The sequence below is a fragment of the Nerophis lumbriciformis genome, linkage group LG02 (assembly GCF_033978685.3).
Source record: "Nerophis lumbriciformis linkage group LG02, RoL_Nlum_v2.1, whole genome shotgun sequence".
Taxonomy (NCBI): Eukaryota; Metazoa; Chordata; class Actinopteri; order Syngnathiformes; family Syngnathidae; genus Nerophis; species Nerophis lumbriciformis.
Genome location: NC_084549.2, coordinates 55,985,001 through 56,009,402, shown reverse-complemented (window position 1 = coordinate 56,009,402; position 24,402 = coordinate 55,985,001). Strand labels below are relative to the sequence as shown.

Genomic DNA, 24,402 nt, shown 5'->3' with positions numbered 1-24,402 from the left:
AAAGGTGTACTTATATCAATTTTATAGAAAAATTATACTATTTATAGTGGCGGCAGAGAGTGGAAGAGGATGTTTTCTTCTCTGGGGTGGGCAACAGAAAATAATTGAGAAGCACTGAGATATGTGCATGAAAAGTGCTGTATAAATAAAGTTTGATTGATTGATGTGCGGTCAAAATAATTTGTGTGATTAATCTGTGTTTATGTATGATTAATGCAATACTAGAGATGTCCGATAATGGCTTTTTTGCCGATATCCGATATTCCGATAGTGTTCAACTCTTAATTACCGATTCCAATATCAACCGATACCGATATATACAGTCGTGGAATTAACACATTATTATGCCTAATTTTGTTGTGATGCCCCGCTGGGTGCATTAAACAATGTAACAAGGTTTTCCAAAATAAATCAACTCAAGTTATGGAAAAAAATGCCAACATGGCACTGCCATATTTATCACTTCAACATTGGCGGTAACTTATAAAAACTGAGAAGGGCTGAACAAAAATGGCACCGAAAAGGAAATCATATACTGCAGATTACAAGCTGGACGTAGTGAAATATGCAGCAGAGAACGGCAATCGAGCAGCAGAAAGAAAGGACATACCAGAGGCGACACTGGGGAGGGAGATTTCATCAGATTTAGCGATCGGGAGTGACAGATTGTTTGGTAAACGTATAGCATGTTCTATGTGTTATAGTTATTTGAATGACTCTTGCCATGATGTGTTGCGTTAGCATACCAGGCACGTTCCCAGTTGGTTATTTGTGCGTCATATGGCGTACACTTATTCAGCCTGTTGTTCACTATTCTTTATTTATTTTAAATTGCCTTTCAAATGTCTATTCTTGGTGTTGGATTTTATCAAATAAATTTCCCCCAAAAATGCGACTTATACTCCAGTGCGACGTATATATGTTTTTTTTCCTTGTTTATTGTGCAAATAAATCAACTCAAGTTATGGAAAAAAATGCCAACATGGCATATTTATTATTGAAGTCACAAAGTGCATTATTTTTTTTAACATGCCTCAAAACAGCAGCTTGGAATTTGGGACATGCTCTCCCTGAGAGAGCATGAGGAGGTTGAGGGGGGCGGGGTTGAGGTGGTGGGGGGGCGTGGGGGTAGGGGGTAGCGGGGGTGTATATTGTAGCGTCCCGGAAGAGTTAGTGCTGCAAGGGGATCTGGGTATTTATTCTGTTGTGTTTATGTTGTGGTATGGTGCGGATGTTCTCCCGAAATGTGTTTGTCGTTTATGTTTGGTGTGGGTTCAAAGTGTAGCGCATATTTGTAACAGTGTTAAAGTTGTCTATACGGCCACACTCAGTGTGACCTGTATGGCTGTTGACCAAGTATGCATGCATTCACTTGTGTGTGTGAAAAGCCGTAGATATTATGTGACTGGGCCGGCACGCAAAGGCAGTGCCTTTAAGGTTTATTGGCGCTCTGTACTTCTCCCTACGTCCGTGTACACAGCGGCGTTTTAAAAAGTCATACATTTCACTTTTTGAAACCGATACTGATCATTTTGAAACAGACACCGATAATTTCCGATAATACATTTTAAAGCATTTACCGGCTGATAATATCACCAGTCCGAACTTATCGGACATCTCTATGCAATCAATTTTTTGTAATTATTCACATGCTTAAACTTTGACGGACCAACTCTGCACACAACCTTGAGATTTATGGAATATTTTGTTACGTGTGGTATATACAACTATAGTGCCTCACTGGGATCCAACATCATGGTAAATATCACTGAAATGAGCTCGATAAGGCCCCTTTGAAACGGCTTTGACAGTGACAGGTATGTCTTACGAGGCATTCGTTCCTTCATGCAAGATGACAGTAAGAATCTCTGTGACCCAGCATCGACTCAAATCGTCACTGACAGTTTTGACTTATAACAAGAAACGCTTGGTTTCAATTAATTATTACAACGTCTCATTAAATTCTAAGGAAAAGTACACTCTAGTCTCCACTTTTTGGTACTTGATCCATGTGGAGAAAATCATAATACATCAAATGTGTCCCTTAAGTTTTGCAGTGTAGGGGGTAGAGAGGTGTAATTTTGACCAACATTGTCAGAAGCACACGCATAGAATGACTGTAATGCGATCCTTCCTTGCTAGTTGTCTACAGTATGTTAAAGTCCCTTTATCAAATATTTCAATAAAGTCAAAACCTGATACCCGCTACCGCAAATAAAGATGCTACCCACCTGTTAGTGTTACATAGGGAAGGTGAAAATGGTCAATTGTGAAGATGAATAAAATAAAGCTATTGAGGTTGTAGGAATGTAACGATTAAAGATCGACCGATTTTCGGCAGGGCCGATTATTGACGCCTATATTTGGCATTTGTAATTGTATTGGCCTCTTTTCATCGGTATCGGGCTTTTTTTCTTCTAACCACTACAACAGAACTACATCAGACGATACAATATATACACATATGATACTAGTCTCTAGTATTTTTTTTTAAAGTAGATGAAGATTAAACACTGCTCAAGCACCAGCGGGTTTGCCCTGCATGTGAAGAGTTGTCTTTTTTATTTTTTTACTGCAGCGCTCACACGGCCAACTCACCGCCCCCATTCTTCTTCTTTCTTAACATCCAGGAAGAAATGATGTCAGCCAGCTTGAAAAATGTCTCGCCTATAAGCTACGTGAAGGAGCCCAGAATTGATTTTATTTAAATGTTAACAATATTTCAGGGTTCCTCACGAGGAAATCTTACAACGTAATAAATCCATAAACTGCTAAAAAGTTTTATAAAATTGAGTAGATGACTAGTTATTGTGATGTAAAGAAAAATCTCATGTTTTTTCCCAGGATTTTCCATATTTTGAAATGCAAATGTTGATACTCCTCTGACTCGCAGCATTAGACACTTACAATAAAGATGTTTGTGAAATCTCCTGATGTTTTTTGGTGCTAAATTAACCACAACATTAGCACCGAATTAAACATTATGTCACTACTGGTCCGATGTTTCTTCAAAAACAACTTAAAGTCCAGCTGTTTACTGACGTATATTATTAATGTTCCAATAACTTGTACTGCAAATATGAATATCGGCTCCAAATATCGGTTATCGGCCTCCTTGACTACTAATAATTGACTTAAATTAAAAAAAAAATATCTGTTGATCTCTAGTAACGATAAACTGTATTAATGATAACCATGGTATAACGCCCGGCAGTTAGTATTATAGTTTTAAATTAAAATGGTTGGAAAACTATGACTATTAACTGCACTTTGATTCTCTCTTGAGCAGGCAAACATGGCTCTTCTTCCTTTTCTGTTGTTGTTGTACCGAGTCACTCAAAGACGAAGATACGAAAAAGAAAAACTGCGCATGTGAAATATACGATATCTCCAAACATTGAATGCGGAATAGAGAAAATAGCTTTTATTCGTATTTTTCTGAGGGAGGCGTTCAGGTGGCATCCTGACCAGATGCCCGAACCACCTCATCTGGCTCCTCTCGATGTGGAGGAGCAGCGACTTTACTTTGAGCTCCCCCCGGATGGCAGAGCTTCTCACCCTATCTCTAAGGGAGAGCCCCGCCACCCGGCGGAGGAAACTCATTTCGGCCGCTTGTACCCGTGATCTTGTCATTTCGGTCATAACCCAAAGCTCATGACCATAGGTGAGGATGGGAACGCAGATCGACCGGTAAATTGAGAGCTTTGCCTTCTGGCTCAGCTCCTTCTTCACCACAACGGATCGATACAGCGTCCGCATTACTGAAGACGCCGCACCGATCCGCCTGTCGATCTCACGATCCACTCTTCCCTCACTCGTGAACAAGACTCCGAGGTACTTGAACTCCTCCACTTGGGGCAAGATCTCCCCCCAACCCGGAGATGGCACTCCACCCTTTTCCGGGCGAGAACCATGGACTCGGACTTTGAGGTGCTGATTCTCATCCCAGTCGCTTCACACTCGGCTGCGAACCGATCCAGCGAGAGCTGAAGATCCTGGCCAGATGAAGCCATCAGGACCACATCATCTGCAAAAAGCAGAGATCTAATCATGCAGCCACCAAACCAGATCCCCTCAACGCCTTGACTGCGCCTAGAAATTCTGTCCATAAAAGTTATGAACAGAATCGGTGACAAAGGGCAGCCTTGGCGGAGTCCAACCCTCACTGGAAACGGGTCCGACATACTGCCGCCAATGCGGACCAAGCTCTGGCACTGAGCATACAGGGAGCGGACTGTCACAATCAGACAGTCCGATACCCCATACTCTCTGAGCACTCCCCACAGGACTTCCCGAGGGACACGGTCGAATGCCTTCTCCAAGTCCACAAAAAACACATGTAGACTGGTTGGGCAAACTCCCATGCACCCTCAAGGACCCTGCCGAGAGTATAGAGCTGGTCCACAGTTCCACGACCAGGACGAAAACCACACTGTTCCTCCTGAATCCGATTCTATTCTATTCTATTCAACATTTTTCTATTATATTTTTTTCCAAACGAAAAACGGACGGCCGGGACGTACATAGACCGTATTTGATACCTAGAAGAGTTTTTAGTATTTATTATCTATTTAGTATTTTGTGTGTTAGGGCAGCACGGTGAAAGAGGGGTTAGTGCATCTGCCTCACAATACGAAGGTCCTGAGTAGTCCTGAGTTAAATCCCGGGCTCGGGATCTTTCTGTGTGGAGTTTGCATGTTCTCCCCGTGACTGCGTGGGTTCCCTCCGGGTACTCCGGCTTCCTCCCACCTCCAAAGACATGCACCTGGGGATAAGTTGATTGGCAACACTGTGTTGGCCCTGCAATGAGGTGGCGACTTGTCCAGGGTGTACCCCGCTATTCGCCCATTTGCAGCTGAGATAGGCTCCAGCGACCCCATCCATCCATCCATTTTCTACCGCTTATTCCCTTTGGGGTCGCGGGGGGCCCTGCGACCCCAAAAGGGACAAGCGGTAGAAAATGGATGGATGGATGGATGGATAGTATTTTGTTCAATCCCACATTGGATGTTACTCAAAGTGTAATTAGACTTTGTTGATACACAGACAGAGTCTAATTCATTGCGTCCTTTGTTGTGTTTTTGAAACTGCACCAATTTTTTCCTCAAAATTTTCAACTAATTTGAAGTGTTTTGTCAAGACGATTATTTGTGTTATTTACATTTTTAGAATGTGCTTGTTCTATGTTTGGCCAAAGCAAAGCAAAGAAAACAATCTGAAGTAGTCTTTATTCTTAAGTTATTATGGCATGATTTTACCTGTCCGTTCCACTTGGGAATAGATTTTCCTCCATTCGGCCCCTGAGCTAAAATTAGTTTGACACCCCTGTGCTACTGTGCCCGAGCCACTAAGACATTCAATTCTGCACATTGAACCTACAAGACAGAGTGATCGTTCTATACTCAAAGGAATACAGACGGAGGTGTTTTTACATTGCTTTCAAGGACCGCTGAAAAATGTAGGACACCAAAATGCCCGCCAGAAATAATGAATAACAATAATAGATTTTATTTACTTTGCACTTTTTATTTGAAGAAATCTTAAAGTGCTACAGTACAAACCAATATTTAAAACAATAAAAGCTTAGCTATTAAAAGAGATAAACTAAGACTAAAACATTGTCAGTGAAGCATAAGAAACAAAATAGTGGGTTTTCTAACAGTGTGTCTACTGTATTTATTGGAGTTACACTTAAAGGGGAACATTATCACCAGACCTATGTAAGCGTCAATATATACCTTGATGTTGCAGAAAAAAGACCATATATTTTTTTAACCGATTTCCGAACTCTAAATGGGTGAATTTTGGCGAATTAAACGCCTTTCTAATATTCGCTCTCAGAGCGATGACGTCACGTTGTGACGTCACATCGGGAAGCAATCCGCCATTTTCTCAAACACCGAGTCAAATCAGCTCTGTTATTTTCCGTTTTTTCGACTGTTTTCCCTACCTTGGAGACATCATGCCTCGTCGGTGTGTTGTCGGAGGGTGTAACAACACAAACAGGGACGGATTCAAGTTGCACCAGTGGCCCAAAGATGCGAAAGTGGCAATAAATTGAACGTTTGTTCCGCACACTTTACCGACGAAAGCTATGCTACGACAGAGATGGCAAGAATGTGTGGATATCCTGCGACACTCAAAGCAGATGCATTTCCATCGATAAAGTCAAAGAAATCTGCCGCCAGACCCCCATTGAATCTGCCGGAGTGTGTGAGCAATTCAGGGACAAAGGACCTCGGTAGCAGGGCAAGAAATGGCGGCAGTTTGTTCCCGCAGACGAGCGAGCTATCGACCCTAGCTTCCCTGGCCTGCTGACATCAACTCCAAAACTGGACGGATCAGCTTTCAGGAAAAGAGCGCGGATAAGGGTATGTCTACAGAATATATTAATTGATGAAAATTGGGCTGTCTGCACTTTCAAAGTTCATGTTGTTGCCAAATGTATTTCATATGCTGTAAACCTAGTTCATAGTTGTTAGTTTCCTTTAATGCCAAACAAACACATACCAATCGTTGGTTAGAAGGTGATCGCCGAATTCGTCCTCGCTTTCTCCCGTGTGGCTGGCTGTCGTGTCGTTTTCGTCGGTTTCGCTTGCATACGGTTCAAACCGATATGGCTCAATAGCTTCAGTTTCTTCTTCAATTTCGTTTTCGCTACCTGCCTCCACACTACAACCACCCATTTCAATACATTCGTAATCTGTTGAATCGCTTAAACCGCTGAAATCCGAGTCTAAATCCGAGCTAATGTCGCTATAGCTTGCTGTTCTTTCCGCCATGTTTGTTTGTGTTGGCTTCACTATGTGACGTCACAGGAAAATGGACGGGTGTTTATAACAATGGTTAAAATCAGGCACTTTGAAGCTTTTTTTAGGGATATTGCGTGATGGGTAAAATTTTGAAAAAAAACTTCGAAAAATATAATAAGCCACTGGGAACTGATTTTTAATGGTTTTAACCCTTCTGAAATTGTGATAATGTTCCCCTTTAAAGTTTGATATAACACCGTCGTTATAAAATCCTGATTGCGTTATTCCAGAGCGTGCGTTATGTAGAACTTTAATTTCACCCTTTGAAAAAAAAAAATACATACAATAAAATTATTTAAAATTTACATGATGAAAACAGAAGGGTGTTGCAGACTTACCATGGCATAGTGCACCGGTATACAAACTTTTTGACTAGGGGGCCGCATTGGGATTAAAAAATTTGGCCGGAAGCCGACAGCATGCAAAGTATATATATATATATATATATATATATATATATATATATATATATATATATATATATATATATATATATATATATATATATATATATATATATATATATATATATATACTAGGGCTGCAACAACTAATCGATTAAATCGATTAAAATCGATTATAAAAATAGTTGGCATGCGCATAGCATAGATTTTTACTTTTTTTTTTTTTTAACCTTTATTTATAAACTGCAACATTTACAAACAGCTGAGAAACAATAATCAAAATAATAGGGGTGTAACGGTACGTGTATTTGTATCGATCCGTTTCGGTACGGGGGTTTCGTATCGGTGCGGAAGTGTACCGAACGAGTTTCCACACGAACATATTAAGTAGCGTACAGCACGTTGTGTAAACAATACTCAAAATGCCGGACATTTGAGGCATTTATGAAACTCCTCCCTGACAGCTCCGCAAAAGAGGACGTGTCTGGTGAAAAGAGGACGTATGGTCGGTCTATCCTAGCCAGTTAGCTGCTAGCATGCTAGCAAATGAGGACTAGCAGCGATCGGTTTCACCGGACGTGAAACCGGTCGCTAGCATGCTAGCAGCGACCGGGCTAGGTCCTGACCATACGTCCTCTTTTCACCGGACATGTCCTTTTTTGCGGGGCTGTCGGGCGGTGTTTCTTAAATGCCTCAAATGTCCGGCATTTTGATTTAGGGTGGCGTGTATTTTCAATGTACGTTCAGGGTTAAGACGGTTAAAAACACAACAAATTGTGCGTGCTGCAGCATTCGTGAGGAAGGAGGAGAGACAGAGAGAGCGAGAGAGTTATGATAAACGTGCATGCGTCGCCAGGCTCTGCTTTTTATCCATACATTTATCAGATTTAATTTTTTATTATCTATAGCAGGGGTGTCAAAAGTGTGCATTTTTGTAACATTTTCCTTGTTTTATTTGGCAAGTTGAAAGAACATGGCGCCAGTATGCTGGTTTTTTTTTCAATAAAACACTGGAAAGGATAGAAATGTAGTTTGTCTCCTTTATCCGATTATTAATCGAAGTAATAATCGACAGATTAATCGATTATCAAATGAATCGTTAGTTGCAGCCCTAATATACATATACATACATATATATATATATATATATATATATATATATATATATATATATATATATATATATATATATATATATATGTTTGGTTTGGTTTGAGTGTTGAGACTGCATAATTCTGTCTCGTCGCAATTGTACGAATGCGTTTTTTTTCCAAAGAGGAGACGCGTCAATGATCCACTTCAGAAAGGAAAACAAAAAGATCAATTTTCTTCCTAATGTACAAAAAGAGCCCATCAAAGCCAAACACAGACGGCATCTTGAAAGTAAACACACAATTGTCTCATCTGCTTGACGTCACTGCCAGCAAATGGCGATGGTTGATGACGATAACGACGATGTTTGGTGGATAGCCCTCCACGTGACGTGATGAGACGTGAATCGTGGATTGTGCTCCCACGTCACAAAACGGGGCGGGTACTCTCCACCAGTGGGTCGATACAGAGTTGATAGTCGATTTTAGTGAAAAACAACGCGGTTGACTCTCGTGGGAAAAAAACGGTTGAAAATTCGGGGTCAATGGAACAACTGCGTTTTTTAGAACATCGCTTTATACTGGACCACATTTTATCAAACTTAACCTGTATTTAAAAAAAAAAATAACCAAAAGATTTCGGTGTGAGTTTAAGTCGTTTTTGAGCATATTCAACAATACCTCCATAATGATGATAACCGTGGTATGAAATGTTCATATTCTTACATCCCTATAACCATACTTGCCAACCTTGAGACCTCCGATTTCGGGAGGTGGGGGGAGGGGGTGGGCGTGGTCGGGGTGGGGTGGGGGCGTGGTTGGGGGCGTGGCTAAAAGGGGAGGAGTACATTTACAGCTAGAATTCACCAAGTCAAGTATTTCATATATATATATATATATATATATATATATATAAAATACTTGACGTTCAGTGAATTCTAGCTATATATATATATATATATATATATATATATATATATATATATATATATATATAAATTAAATAAATACTTGAATTTCAGTGTTCATTTATTTACACATATACACACACATAACACTCATCTACTCATTGTTGAGTTAAGGGTTGAATTGTCCATCCTTGTTCTATTCTCTGTCACTACTTTTCGAACCATGCTGAACACCCTCTCTGATGATGCATTGATGTGTGGCACGCACAAAAGTGCTTTCATCAAATGCACTAGATGGCAGTATTGTCCTGTTTAAGAGTGTCACAACATTGCTGTTTACGGCAGACGAACTGCTTTACGGTATACAAAAAAGTGACTGCTGTTGTTGTGTGTTGTTGCCACGCTGAGAGGACGTTAATGAAACTGCCTAACAATAAACCCACATAAGAAACCAAGAACTCGCCCTCCATCATTCTATAGTTATAACGTGATTGGGCAGGTACGCTTTTTTATATTGTGGAGGACCTGAGTCTGCCTGAATTTCGGGAGATTTTCGGGAGAAAATTTGTCCCAGGAGGTTTTCGGTAGAGGCGCTGAATTTCGGGAGTCTCCCGGAAAATTCGGCAGGGTTGGCAAGTATGCCTTAAACTTTGTCAAACCTGTTGTATAGGAAATGAATCCTCAGATGACTTCAGTTGTGCTCTGACATTACATAAAAAATAAAATTAGCTTGATTGTCTATCCTTGTGAGAGCCAGCGTCCTCTGGAGGGGACATTTCCAGACATGCATAACAGCGCTATTTTTTTCCACCGAAAATGTGTAACTCTGACACAAGGAATAAACAGAAAAAGTCCACTGCAGAGGACGCTGGTTCTCAGGAGGATATAACCGTAAGGGAACCACTGCTTGTACTACTATGAGTAGAAAAGGCTTAGCCAGTTTTAAGTAGGTTTCCCTCAGAGTTAGTGCGGCACCGCTAAACAAAACAAAATAAAAAGGCAGGACCCTGACAGGAAAGATGCTGACATTCTCAGTCTTGAAGATACAGTCCACCCAAGTGTTTGGGATTCGGCTCCATACATGGCAAAACAACCTATAATAAAAAGGCATTCTGTTGACTCTGCAAAAAGCAGCTGCCGTGCAACAACAGCAGCGATCGCCACCCAAGTGAGGAGGAGAAGGAGGAGGGAGCACCAAGAAGAAAATGTCAACTGTGCAACCTCTAGCGACTTGTCTGCTCAAGTGACAGCTGTGGGACGCCACACAGGAAAATATATAGACCTGACTGTGACTATTGACACAGCCTCTGCCTGCCATATATATGCTGATGACTGTGGCTTATCATGCATCTGGGGGGCATTCGCATCATGGTCCCGTTTGGTAGGGCAGAAATCTGCACCACGATAAAATAACTTCAACTGAGCCATAAAGGGAACACAACACATTCAACTCAACTACTTCATTAGGCAGTCAAACTTTGGTGGGACTGCACAGACATCTCTTTCTAATCATAGTTTCTGTCCAAATGGTTACAACTTCAATGACAATTGTGGTTGTATTAAAATCAAGGCTAGGGTATGGCAGATTTGCACTGAACTAGAATGAGAACAGTAAGACCTTCATTTCAGTGGAGCATGTGAAAATTTACTGGTGCCCTCTGCATGAAATTTACGATTGTGTCGTTGTAAATCTCCGTCGGGCATAAAACCCTCTATAAAATGATGATGAAGATGTGTGACCTGCAACTAGAAGACTATCCCTACAAAAGCAGAGCACAAATTGACACACTGTCAATATTTTTATTTATGTAAACTCACTTATTATGCTCATATTGTCCATTAAAAAGAATCCTTGCACTTCATTTTACTTTAATAACATTCTCTGTTTTCTCCAAATGTGTGTAGTTAAACAACCAATGAAAACAGGTTTTATGGGACAATGTTTTTAATACGCTTCTCTGTTGGCTGCCAGAGCTGTCCTTCAAAACACAGACTTCCAATTCAGACTACAACTCTTGATGCAGGTCAAAATCAAAGAGGCTAAAGTAGCCATTAAACTACGTATTGATTGATTTCAAAATAAAATATAGTATCAATGCAACACATTGACAATATTTTACTCTTTGTTAGAAACAGTAACGATATGACAATTTCATATCTCGGTTATCGTGACCAAAAGTATCACGGTTATTATTATCGCGGTATTGTATTTTTGTGCTCAAAAAGTAATCTGAAAAGTAAACTGAAATCTTTTGACCAAATATTTTTTTGAATAACTAAAATAAATAGACACTTTTAGCATGTTTTGTGTTTCTTATGCTTTACTGATCTTAGTTGCTCAGACAAAAATGTTTTTATATAAGTATAGATTAGGGTATGTAGTTTCCTTTTGGGGAAAGACCTTAATGCCTCTTGTATTCATGTTAGCATTTAAGCTTGCAAGTTATCACCAGTCATTCCGTGAGTTTATCAAAATGCAGTTATCAGTCAGGGTTTATCAAATATTTTAGTAAAACGGTAATACAAACCATCGGGACTTTTACCAATGTTAAAATTAATACTGTTTATCATTACATCCTTAAAGCTGGTACCTAAGTCACATTCTTTAACTAAAAAAAACATTAGCATCACAGAGTATATCGTAACTAATAATTTCTGGAAAAACCGTACGTCTGCGTGCTGTCTGTGCCTTATACCGTATTTTTCGGATTATAAATCACAGTTTTTTTCCCATAGTCCGACATATACTCCGGAGCGACTTATGTGTGAAATTGTTAATACATAACCGTACAATATCAAATAATATTATTTATCTAATTAACGGAAGAGACGAAGCAAATGTCAGCAAACGTCACACGTCAGCGGTCGTCACACACGTCACACACACGTCAACCAATAGAAATTATGCGGGGGGGTCATGGCACAAGTCACACACACGTCAGCGGTCGTCACACACACGTCAACCAATAGAAATTATGTGGGGGCGGGTCATGGCACAAGTGCATTGTGGGTCATGATGGCGGTGTATTGTGAAAAAAAAGATGCTACATGCTAGTACGTCCGTACCTAGGAAAATGGATCACTTCAACATTGGCGGTAACTTATAAAAACTGAGAATGGCTTAACAAAAATGGCACCGAAAAGGAAATCATATACTGCAGATTACAAGCTGGACGTAGTGAAATATGCAGCAGAGAACGGCAATCGAGCAGCAGAAAGAAAGGACATACCAGAGGCGACACCAGGGAGGAAGATTTCATCGGATTTAGCGATCTGGAGTGACAGATTGTTTGGTAAACGTATTGCATGTTCTATGTGTTATAGTTATTTGAATGACTCTTGCCATGATGCGTTGCGTTAACATACCAGGCACGTTCTCAGTTGGTTATTTATGCGTCATATAACGTACACTTATTCAGCCTGTTGTTCACTATTCTTTATTTATTTTAAATTGCCTTTAAAATGTCTATTCTTGTTGTTGGATTTAATCGAATACATTTCCCCCAAAAATGCGACTTATACTCCAGTGCGACGTATATATATGTTTTTTTCCTTCTTTATTGTGCATTTTCGGCCGGTGCGACGTATACTCCGGAGCGACTAATGGTCTGAAAAATACGGTAGTCAAATAATATAGTAAAGAGACAAAATAATTTGTCTTAATGCCTCTTGTATTCATGTTAGCATTTAAGCTTGCAAGTTATCACCAGTCATTCCGTGAGTTTATCAAAATGCAGTTATCAGTCAGGGTTTATCAAATATTTTAGTAAAACGGTAATACAAACCATCGGGACTTTTACCAATGTTAAAATTAATACTGTTTATCATTACATCCTTAAAGCTGGTACCTAAGTCACATTTTTTAACTAAAAAAAACATTAGCATCACAGAGTATATCGTAACTAATAATTTCTGGAAAAACCGTACGTCTGCGTGCTGTCTGTGCCTTATACCGTATTTTTCGGATTATAAATCACAGTTTTTTTCCCATAGTCCGACATATACTCCGGAGCGACTTATGTGTGAAATTGTTAATACATAACCGTACAATATCAAATAATATTATTTATCTAATTAACGGAAGAGACGAAGCAAATGTCAGCAAACGTCACACGTCAGCGGTCGTCACACACACGTCACACACACGTCAACCAATAGAAATTATGCGGGGGGGGTCATGGCACAAGTCACACACACATCAGCGGTCGTCACACACACGTCAAACAATAGAAATTATGTGGGGGCGGGTCATGGCACAAGTGCATTGTGGGTCATGATGGCGGTGTATTGTGAAAAAAAAGATGCTACATGCTAGTACGTCCGTACCTAGGAAAATGGATCACTTCAACATTGGCGGTAACTTATAAAAACTGAGAAGGGCTTAACAAAAATGGCACCGAAAAGGAAATCATATACTGCAGATTACAAGCTGGACGTAGTGAAATATGCAGCAGAGAACGGCAATCGAGCAGCAGAAAGAAAGGACATACCAGAGGCGACACCAGGGAGGAAGATTTCATCGGATTTAGCGATCGGGAGTGACAGATTGTTTGGTAAACGTATTGCATGTTCTATGTGTTATAGTTATTTGAATGACTCTTGCCATGATGCGTTGCGTTAACATACCAGGCACGTTCTCAGTTGGTTATTTATGCGTCATATAACGTACACTTATTCAGCCTGTTGTTCACTATTCTTTATTTATTTTAAATTGCCATTAAAATGTCTATTCTTGTTGTTGGATTTAATCGAATACATTTCCCCCAAAAATGCGACTTATACTCCAGTGCGACGTATATATGTTTTTTTCCTTCTTTATTGTGCATTTTCGGCCGGTGCGACGTATACTCCGGAGCGACTAATGGTCTGAAAATACGGTAGTCAAATAATATAGTAAAGAGACAAAATAATTTGTCTTTGTGGCAGTCAACCCCTCCAGATCCAACCACAGGATTTAGAGAAAGAGGGGTGAGCAGAGCCCATGAAAAGAGCCTCCTCATTGGCTGACACGATATATAGAGAAGAGCAAGCACAATGCGAACTTGTTTTCAGTAAAAGCATGGCTTCTGAACACCCACCTGGAAAGATCGCAATACCTGCACTTGCTGTTACAGCATATAATGCTAAAAAAAACCAAAAGAGGAAATCAGTGGAAGAAATGACGCTATATGTCTAAAAAAACAAAGAAGAGCCAAAACTTGAACAAATACTGGTCCAATACATTCAAGATGGAGGGCATTGCGGGCCAGTCTTGGACTAACTTTGGATGCGCAAGTGGCTGTTTTCCTTCTAAACAGGCCATTTAATGTTCCATTTTCCTAGATTTTGTGTGTATCCTTTTGCGTGGCGATGTGTTTTACTGATAGTCTGCAACAAAATCCTAGGGGATCCTTCGATGCAACTTCAGACTGTCAACAACCTATGCGTGTGCACGCACAGCCCTCGTGCGTTATTTCGTGCACTTCCAGAGAGGAGACTTGGAGAGACCATCAGCGAGGTGCGCGGATTGGGGCGGGATTTACAGTTTGAATTCTGCCTGGTGACACAAGATTCAAGTACCTCAGCTCTAATGATGACTTTGTAAGAAACCATATTATATTTTTAATCTGGACAGTGATTGTTTGATGTGATTTTTCCTGAAGTAATTTGTTGTAAAACTACTTTTTAACTGCTCCTGACAAAAAGGTATACTGTAAGGAAACCTGCAAACAAATTAAGTGTATTATTGTGGTGTAGACTGCATCATACTGAGAGATGTTGTTCTTTTTGAAGGATAGACACAAATTTGCCTTTGGCTAAATTCTGACATATTTATATACATGCTATAGCAGGGGTCACCAACCTTTTTTAAACCAAGAGCTACTTCTTGGGTACTGACTAATGTGAAGGGCTACCAGTTTCCATCCATCCATTTTCTACCGCTTATTCCCTTTGGGGTCGCGGGGGGCGCTGGAGCCTATCTCAGCTACAATCGGGCGGAAGGCGGGGTTCACCCTGGACAAGTCCCCACCTCATCGCAGGGGCTACCAGTTTGATACACACTTAAATAAATTGCCAGAAATAGCCAATTTGCTCAATTGACCTTTAACTCTATGTTATTAATAATTAATGATATTTATCTTTGTGGAAACACTGATCATCTTAATGATTTCTCACAATAAATATATATAGAAACAGATAAATATCAATATGCAACACTTTATTTTTATATTTTCTCTAGGTGCACATTTTTCAAATTGAACATTTTCAAACGATCACTTCTAAGACAGTCTTGTGAAATCACAATATCCCATTTTAACTAGCTAGCCACTAACATTTTTTAACAAATCATGAATTACTTTGCACCATGTTTGTACAAATAATAACTCATGTAAAATACAAAAGCCAACTCTCAAATCTTTAAATAAATCATGACACACTTTGACACCAAATCTGTTATCTGTTTCTTTGTCAGTTAGTGAAGAACAAGTCTTTAAAATATTTTCTTGGATTTTCAAATTCTATTTGAGTTTTGTTTCTCTTAGAATTAAAAATGTCGAGCAATGCGAGACCAGCTTGCTAGTAAATAAATAAAATTTAAAAAAATAGAGGCAGCTCACTGGTAAGTGCTGCTATTTGAGCTATTTTTAGAACAGGCCAGCGGGCTACTCATCTGGTCCTTACGGACTACCTAGTGCCCGCGGGCACCGCGTTGATGACCCCTGTGCTATAGTATGTGCAGTCCATATTTTAAATAAATAAAAACATATTTTAATACAACTGAATAGCTAATTAGCACCTATATCCAATTCACTCATTCCCTGTAGTCCTCTCCTTCCTGTTCTTTCACTTTGTCTTCACACAACTTCATTCAGTGCCAAATACAGAAGCATTATTTGACGAACAGCGAGAAGGAACAGAGCCTTCTTTGGTGAGGAAACGCAACTCAAAGTAATGTTAGAAAAGGTACAAAAGGTTCGCCGTGTGAGTCTGTAGGTGTTACTACTGCTTTCAGTCTGCCTCTGTGAAAACGCTGTCTAATGACTAAGGCTGCAGTCTTTGCTGTATCACGACCTGGACAGTGAGTCAGCACCTTGACCCTGTCCTTGTGTGTACACGCACACACACACACACACACACACACACACACACACACACACACACACACACACACACACACACACAGAGGATGTGATGCAGTCAAACATTCATATTCCTGACACGAATAAACACCCCCTCAGCCCCACAACCGAGATCCCCTTCTCTCTCTCTCACTCGCTGATGAACACTGGCGGCGCTGCGTCGTGACTGGGGGCAATGTGTTCCTTTTAATATGCGTAGACGACTGTCTGAGGATCACAGCGGCACGGCTGGCACACAGAAAAAAAAAAGGAAAAAGAGTGTCACTGTATGTGTGTGTGTGTTTGAGTGTGTGCGTGAGCATCCACCTAATGCGCTGAGAAGCACTTTGATGCCCAACAAGTTCCCCTGCTGTGCAACAGGGCTGGCCTACATTACCCACAAGCATGCTGTCTGTTATGCATCCTGTCACTTCCTGTCCAACAGTTTGTGTTACACATTCCAAGGATCCCGTCACATAGCGTGGGGGTGACGCTCATGGAAATCCCCCCCCCCACACCTTGTGTTTAACTACAGATGCTGTGTTTCTTCTCTTCGATGCATCAGAACCTGCAGTGACCACTGGTTTAAATGTAACTTAGATATTGGGTTTCCCTATGTAAAAGCGCTTTGAGTCACTATGTAAAAGCACTATATAAATATAATTCACTTCACTTCACTAGGTGAACTTACGGGAACTCTCTGAGAAAAGAGAAGTGCCATCTTTGCAACATACTGGCCATCCTACTACTCATTTCCCTTCTGTTTGTGTTCAGTTGAGGTTGTAAACAGGATGTGTTGGCAGTACACCCTCCTTTTTACTCCGCCACAACCAAGCTCCCCTCCCTCAACCTTGTGTCATATGACTGTGTGTGACATTCAGAGCTAAAGACAAGCTATGCTAATGAATCCCTCAGACGTGTATAACTAAGTTAATGTCACAATCTATAGAGGACGCAGACTGGCCCTGACGGATCCTTCTGCAGCTGCAGTGAGACCGCATGCTTGGTGGATGTTACTAACTGCACACATTCCCATGCACCAGCCAGCCAAGCCCTATAGTCATAAAGAGAGACATCCATGTGATCACACACACACACACACACACACACACACACACACTCACACACACACACACACCCACACCCACACCCACACACTCACACACACACTCACACACACACTCACATCCTCCCTTCGGCACATGTGGACCGGCAAGGCCACCGCCTGAGTCTAGACATGAGGGGAGAGGCAAGGAGATGATGAAGATGGAGATGGGGAAGCGGAGAGGAGGGGGAATGGAGGTACTGGATGTACTCACCCCGTTTCTGAAGCCATCCCTCTCTAACGACGGTGACATCGCTCATGGTTCCTCCACGCCGAGTGTGTTGCCGCTACACGCCTGCTCCACAGAGAGCGAGAGGGAGGGGAGGAGAGGAGAGGAGAGGAGAGGAGAGGAGGTGGTGGAGGAGGAGGAGGAGGGGGGGCGGCTCTCCCAGCCTCGCGTCACTCTCCCTCCCTTCCTTCCTTCCTTCCTTTGCTGTTCGCCCTCTCGTTCACGCGGTCTGTCTCTCTCACTCGCCGACACAAACACTCGATGTGTGTGTGTCTGTCGTCGTGCTTCCTGTTGTGTTTTATCTTTCTCCCGCTCCGCTTCTTTTACTTCTTCTTGTCCTCCTCTGCTGCCACCACCTCCTCCTCTTCCTCTCCTGTTCCCTCTCCAGACCTTTCTCCTCACCGGCAGTGACTCAGCCTGGAAGGAAATGAAATGAGAACATAAAATATATTTATATACCGTATATATATATATATATGAGCAAAAAAACAACAACTCCCCTGCGCACTAAAACATCTTCATACAAACAATGATGGCAACAACTTGTGGAAGTCTTTAATTCGAGGACTTGCTGGATCATTTATTGTATGCTTCAAAAGTTGCACATGAACAATCAATGAGCTTGTTGTATTATCGCTAAAGGTGTGTTTTGCTCTTTCTTTGGTCTTTAGAAAGCATTTTGTGTGTGAGTGCTAGATGATAGGCAACTGGAGAAAAGCAACCACGACCATATAACCAAAATTGTAACTCACTGTGGCTGATTCTGATTCTATTGACAAAAATCCTGTCCTGGCTGTCACAAATAAGTCAACAATATTAATAAGGCAATGGTCTGTTATTGAGGTAACTTGACCCCTTAACAGCGCAAGTCCCTGCTGTTACATGGTCTTGTATGCAAATTACCCACACGATCAACCAGTCGTGGATCGTTTAGTCAATATCTGCGCCAAAATAAGCAGAATGATCACGATTATCATTATCCCGATATTGTTGAATGTGCTCAAAAAGTATTTAGACACACACTGAAATCTTTAGATTTTTTTTAATAGCTAAAGATTTTGCGTTTTTTGTGTTTCTTATGCTTCACTGGTAAGTGTTCTAGTGGACGTCCCACTCTGTCCAGCGGTCCTTCAACGCACCGTAAAAACACCTCTGTGTCGTATTCCTCTGAGTATAGAACGATCATTCTGTCCTATGAGAGCACAGCCTGTAGCTTCAATGTGCATATTTAACTATGCACATTGAACTATGGACTGGACTCTCACAATATTATGTCAGACCCACTCGACATCCATTGCATTCGGTCTCCCCGAGAGGGGGGGGGGTTACCCACATATGCGGTCCTCTCCAAGGTTGCTCATAGTCATTCACATCGACGTCCCACTGGGGTTAGTTTTTCCTTGCCCTTATGTGGGCTTTGTACCAAGGATGTCGTTGTGGCTTGTGCAGCCCTTTGAGACACTTGTGATTTAGGGCTATATAAATAAACATTGATTGATTGATTGATTGATAATTGAATATCTCAGTTGCTTGGACAGCAATGTGTTTATATGGGGTTAGATTGAGGTATGCTGTTTGTTAATGGGGAAAGACATTCTCCCTTGAGTTCATGTGAGCATTTAAGCTGGCACTAGTCCGTCCATGAGTGTATTAAAGTTCAGTTATCAATTTTTTTTTGCAATCATTTTAACTTATAACGGTAATACTAACCGTTGAGGGTTTTGTCGTGGCTAGCATTAATACTGTTTATCATCACTTCCCTACAGTGTTATAAATTGGGTATAGCGATGCAAACTAGCAGGTGGAACTACCCCAAGCTAGTCAGAGCTTTTCATCCTCTCACTCATGTAAGACGTGGCCCCGCCTTGCACAATGCCTGCGTCTTCAATTCCGACTTGAGATAACTTCCATTTTGCCTGAAAGCAGGTCTTAAAAAAAGAGAAACTGTCTTATATTCAGTCATCCTATATTTGGGTCAGTAAGTATAAACATTTCTTGTGGGGACATATAATCCTAGGGCTGGGAGGATAAAACGATATCAATATATATCGCGATAGACACGTAATCGATATCAATAAAAAATGCGTTCGATAAAACGTTGGATATATTTTTTGGGGTCGGGAAAAAACGGAAAGAATTTAAGGCCTACTGAAATGCGATTTTCTTATTTAAACGGGGATAGCAGGTCCATTCTATGTGTCATACTTGATCATTTCGCGTTATTGCCATATTTTTGCTGGAAGGATTTAGTAGAGAACATTGACGATAAAGTTCGCAACTTTTGGTCGCTGATAAAAAAGCCATGCCTGTACCGGAAGTAGCAGACGAGTAGCGTGACGTCACAGGTTGTGGAGCTCCTCACATCTGCACATTGTTTACAATCATGGCCACCAGCAGCAAGAGCGATTCGGACCGAGAAAGCGACGATTTCCCCATTAATTTGAGCGAGGATGAAAGATTCGTGGATGAGGAAAGTGAGAGTGAAGGACTAGAGGGCAGTGGGAGCGATTCAGATAGGGAAGATGCTGTGAGAGGCGGGTGGGACCTGATATTCAGCTGGGAATGACTAAAACAGTAAATAAACAAGACATATATATACTCTATTAGCCACAACACAACCAGGCTTATATTTAGTATGCCACAAATTAATCCCGCATAAACACCTCCTCCCTCCCGTCCATATAACCCGCCAATACAACTAAAACATCTGCACACACACACTCAATCCCACAGCCCAAAGTACCGTTCACCTCCCACGCGCAGGCGTCATCATACCGAGACGTTTTCAGCAGGATATTTCGCGCAAAATTTAAAATTGCACTTAAGCTAACCCGGCCGTATTGGCATGTGTTGCAATGTTAAGATTTCATCATTGACGTATAAACTATCAGACTGCGTGGTCGGTAGTAGTGGGTTTCAGTAGGCCTTTAAGTATGAACAAAGGCACTAGTGGTCTTAGCAAAACAGGAAGTGATCAGCGGGCAATGGGAGGGAGACGCTAAACAGCCAATCGGGTAGAAGTATAGCTGCGCCATCTTGCTGTCGAGTGAGAAAAGAAAGTGAAAATTTGTTCTGCAGAGAGCGAAGAAAATTGCGGATACAACAAGAAAAGTCACCTCGACAGTATGGCAGTTTTTTTTCAAAACGACCGTAGTCCTTCGCCGTGCTCATTGTTTTATTTTCAACCCACATCCGTTCCCTATTCGAATGTACGGAAACTACAGGTAGGAACTAAAGTGCAGGAATGTATAAATAAAAAAAATTAAAAAACATAACAAATGTTCTACTTTAAAAGAATAATTTGGTCCGATAATATTTAAATCGTTATTACTGCATAGCATACATTTATTTCCATACAGACCAAATTAAATGATACACAGACCACGTAACTTCCTGGCAGTAAACCTGCAAAATTTGCTCCTCTCAAGTTTCTCTGCTTACATTTTCCCACTTTACATTATTTCTTTACACTTTATTAAGTATTCCTTACATATTCCACTTTTTTGCACCTTAATTTAAAGATGTTATTGTTAAGTGTTTATTGTGATTTTAGAATTTGTTTGTTTGTTTTCCATGGTTGTATTGACATTTCCTTTTTGCCTTAATAACTGAGGGCATTATAATCACAGGAAGGCTACATTTTAAATATATTTGATAACATTTAATATATTTTTCTCCTGCTCTATATTTTCCATAGGTTATAAACAAAAAAATCAGTAAATATTGATATCGACCAATATTTAAAAAAAATATCGCCATACAGTATCGCCGAGCCCTACATAATCCCAACCAATCATGGGTCCTCTTTCCCTCCATCACTACTCATGACTGCTGCGCCAGGTCCACTACTAACCACATTGTGAAGTATGCAGACGACACGACAGTAGTGGGTCTCATCCGTGACAACAATGACATGGACTACAGGGAGGAGGTGAAACATCTGGTTGACTGGTGCAGAACCAACAACCTGGTCCTGAATGTCAACAAGACCAAGGAGATCATCGTTGACTTCAGGAAGCACCAGTCCAGCCACGCTCCACTCTTCATCAACGGCACAGCGGTGGAAATCGTAAGCAGCACCAAGTTCCTGGGGGTGCAGATAACTGACAATATAACCTGGTCCCTACACACCGGAGCTCTTGTAAAAAGAGCTCAGCAGCGCATGCACTTTTTGCGTCGGATGAAAAGAGCACAGCTCCCTCCCCCCATTCTCACCACATTCTACAGAGGCACTATAGAGAGCCTGCTGACCAACAGCATCTCTGTCTGTACTGGAGCCTGCAATGCCTCAGACTGGAAGTCTCTCCAGAGAGTGGTGAGGACGGCGGAAAAGATCGTCAGGACTCCTCTTCCTCCTATCCAGGAGATCGCAAAAAGCCACTGCCTGACCAGGGCTCAGAAAATCTGCAAAGACTCCTCCCACCCCCACCAAGGACTGTTTTCACTGCTGGACTCTAGAAAGAGGTTCCGCAGCCTCCAAAGCAGAACCTCCAGGTTCTGTAACAGCTTCTTCCCTCAAGCCGTAAGACTCTTGAACGCATCATAATTAAATTATCCCCTCAACTCCCCCCAAAATGGATTAACTCGCTGGAATAAAAAAGACAATATAACATACATCCATAAACGTGGACGCATGTGGAAAAAGTGCAATATATTTATCTGTACATTAATGTATTTATTTATTTATATATATTTATATTTATTTATTTTATATATATATATTTATATATTATTTATATATATTTATTTATTTATACATGCACCTTATTGCTTTTTTTATCCTGCACTACCATGAGCTTATGTAACGACATTTCGTTCTTATCTGTGCTGTAAAGTTCAAATTTGAATGACAATAAAAAGGAAGTCTAAGTCTAAGTCTAAGTCTATGACTTCCTGCTGCAGTCCGGCCGAGACATGCAGACCTTGATAGCCAGACAAATGCCTCTCATTCACTCAGTGGTGGTCAGTGGTGTTGCATAAAATCCAGTCTAGCATTATTTCTGCGTGTGAAGTCATTTCGCCAGTGTGCGTGTTGGCTGCTTTGTCTGCACGTGTGGGTGGGAGAGCATCTCAGGACTGTGGAGTGTAGCTTGCTTGGCTATAAATAGCAGAGAAATAGCAGTTAGGGATGCTCTCACACTCTCCCTCTTTGCCCAAAAATATCTGCACCTCTCTTCATCGCCAACTCGCCGCCGCGTCTCTGCCCGCATTGCTGGCGTGTTCACCTCGAATGCACCCTACTACACTGTATTGCGCAACACGTCACAGCACTACAACGCTCCATTCGGCTTGAATGGGTATTAGGGCTACGGAAGCTGAGCTAACAGTTTGGGCTACCTCGAGAAGGAATCAGTATTCAAATCAGCTAACGTCTGCGCTGCTGCCGCTGACAACTTGGGAAGGGGGGAAACTGCAGCGTCATATTTACGCACCCACAGTTTAGTGGGTAACACATCAATGCAGACTATTAAAATGTCGCAATAGAGCAGTGAAACCAATAAAAATGTCTGCTTTCATTTGCTTGGCTTGCTGCCATGAGGAGGTGATAAGAGCATGCTACGCTATTGGAGCATGGTGGCACCAAAGAAAGTAGTACATTTGTGCTTCGAGATGTGAAGTGATGATGACTGAGACAAAGAGAGGAGAGGAGAGAAGACCCCTTGTCACCAGGGCAGCGGTTGCTATGGAGATATCCACTGCCGGGATGCACCAGCTATGCCAGGGGAAGCACAAGGCAGACATTAACAAGTGTTTCAAGTGACACAAGTAGCTAGTAATATTAATGAAATAACATTAGGAAACATGTCTAATACAGGTTCGAAACAAACTAAGGTTTGTTGAAAATATGCCAAAGAACTCCCAAACTGTTTGAGCTCATGCAAAAGGGAGCATTGACTTTGTCTTTTCTTGAGCATTTAAGCAACACTTTTTTACAAAACGCCCTGCAGGCCACTAGCTATACAGCTGACATTCTGTGTGCGTCGCCACTTGATATTTGACTATATTGTTAAATGTTAAACCAAAAAATAAAACACAACATTACCTAGAGGTGGAAATATTTGGGCACCTTATGTTTTGATAACGATTCAGGGGCTAAGATTTGATTACAAATCAATTATTTATACATCTATAATTAATCAATATTATTATTATGAATGGTAAATGGTCTGTATTTGTATAGCACGTTGTACTATACCTGCACAATACTCAAAGCACTTTACATTAATCACATTCGATTCACCCACTATCGCGCGCACACACACACACACACACACACACACACACACACACACAGATGTTGCCATGCAAGGTGCTAACCACGACTCATCATATTGTATAGTATCGTTATTATATATTCTCAATGTATTACATTTAATTACTAATAATAGTATGTCTCCAAAGCTCCTCCGTTGGCTACTGACATATATATACATATATATATATATATATACATATATATATACATATATATATATATATATATATATATACACACATATATATATATATATACATATATATATACATATATATATATATATATATATACACACATATATATACATATATATATATATATATATATATATACATATATATATATATATATATATATATATACACATATATATATAGGGTAAAGCACGGCTAGCATACGTCAACAATTGCACCAAGATGATCAGAAAAAAAGCGAAAACTGAGAGAAAGAAAACGAAGATACCAGCTCTTCGAGTATCAAGCTGGAATGTCAGA

General features: G+C 40.8%; 1 protein-coding gene across 5 annotated transcripts in view; it reads right to left on the bottom strand.

Annotated features, from left to right (window-relative positions):
- akt3a (v-akt murine thymoma viral oncogene homolog 3a) overlaps positions 1-24,402 on the bottom strand; it is a 165,669-nt gene that overhangs the window by 115,520 nt on the left and 25,747 nt on the right. For 3 of the 5 annotated variants that reach the window (XM_072916607.1, XM_072916609.1, XM_072916608.1), the window contains exons 2-3: positions 17,635-18,066; positions 17,502-17,546 (exon numbers count right to left, since the gene is read on the bottom strand). In XM_072916607.1, the coding sequence (XP_072772708.1) occupies positions 17,502-17,546; positions 17,635-17,680 (91 nt within the window). In that variant the 5' untranslated portion in view covers positions 17,681-18,066. The remainder of the gene's footprint in view (positions 1-17,501; positions 17,547-17,634; positions 18,067-24,402) is intronic. The other 2 variants (XM_072916610.1, XM_072916611.1) reach the window with 1 other exon arrangement.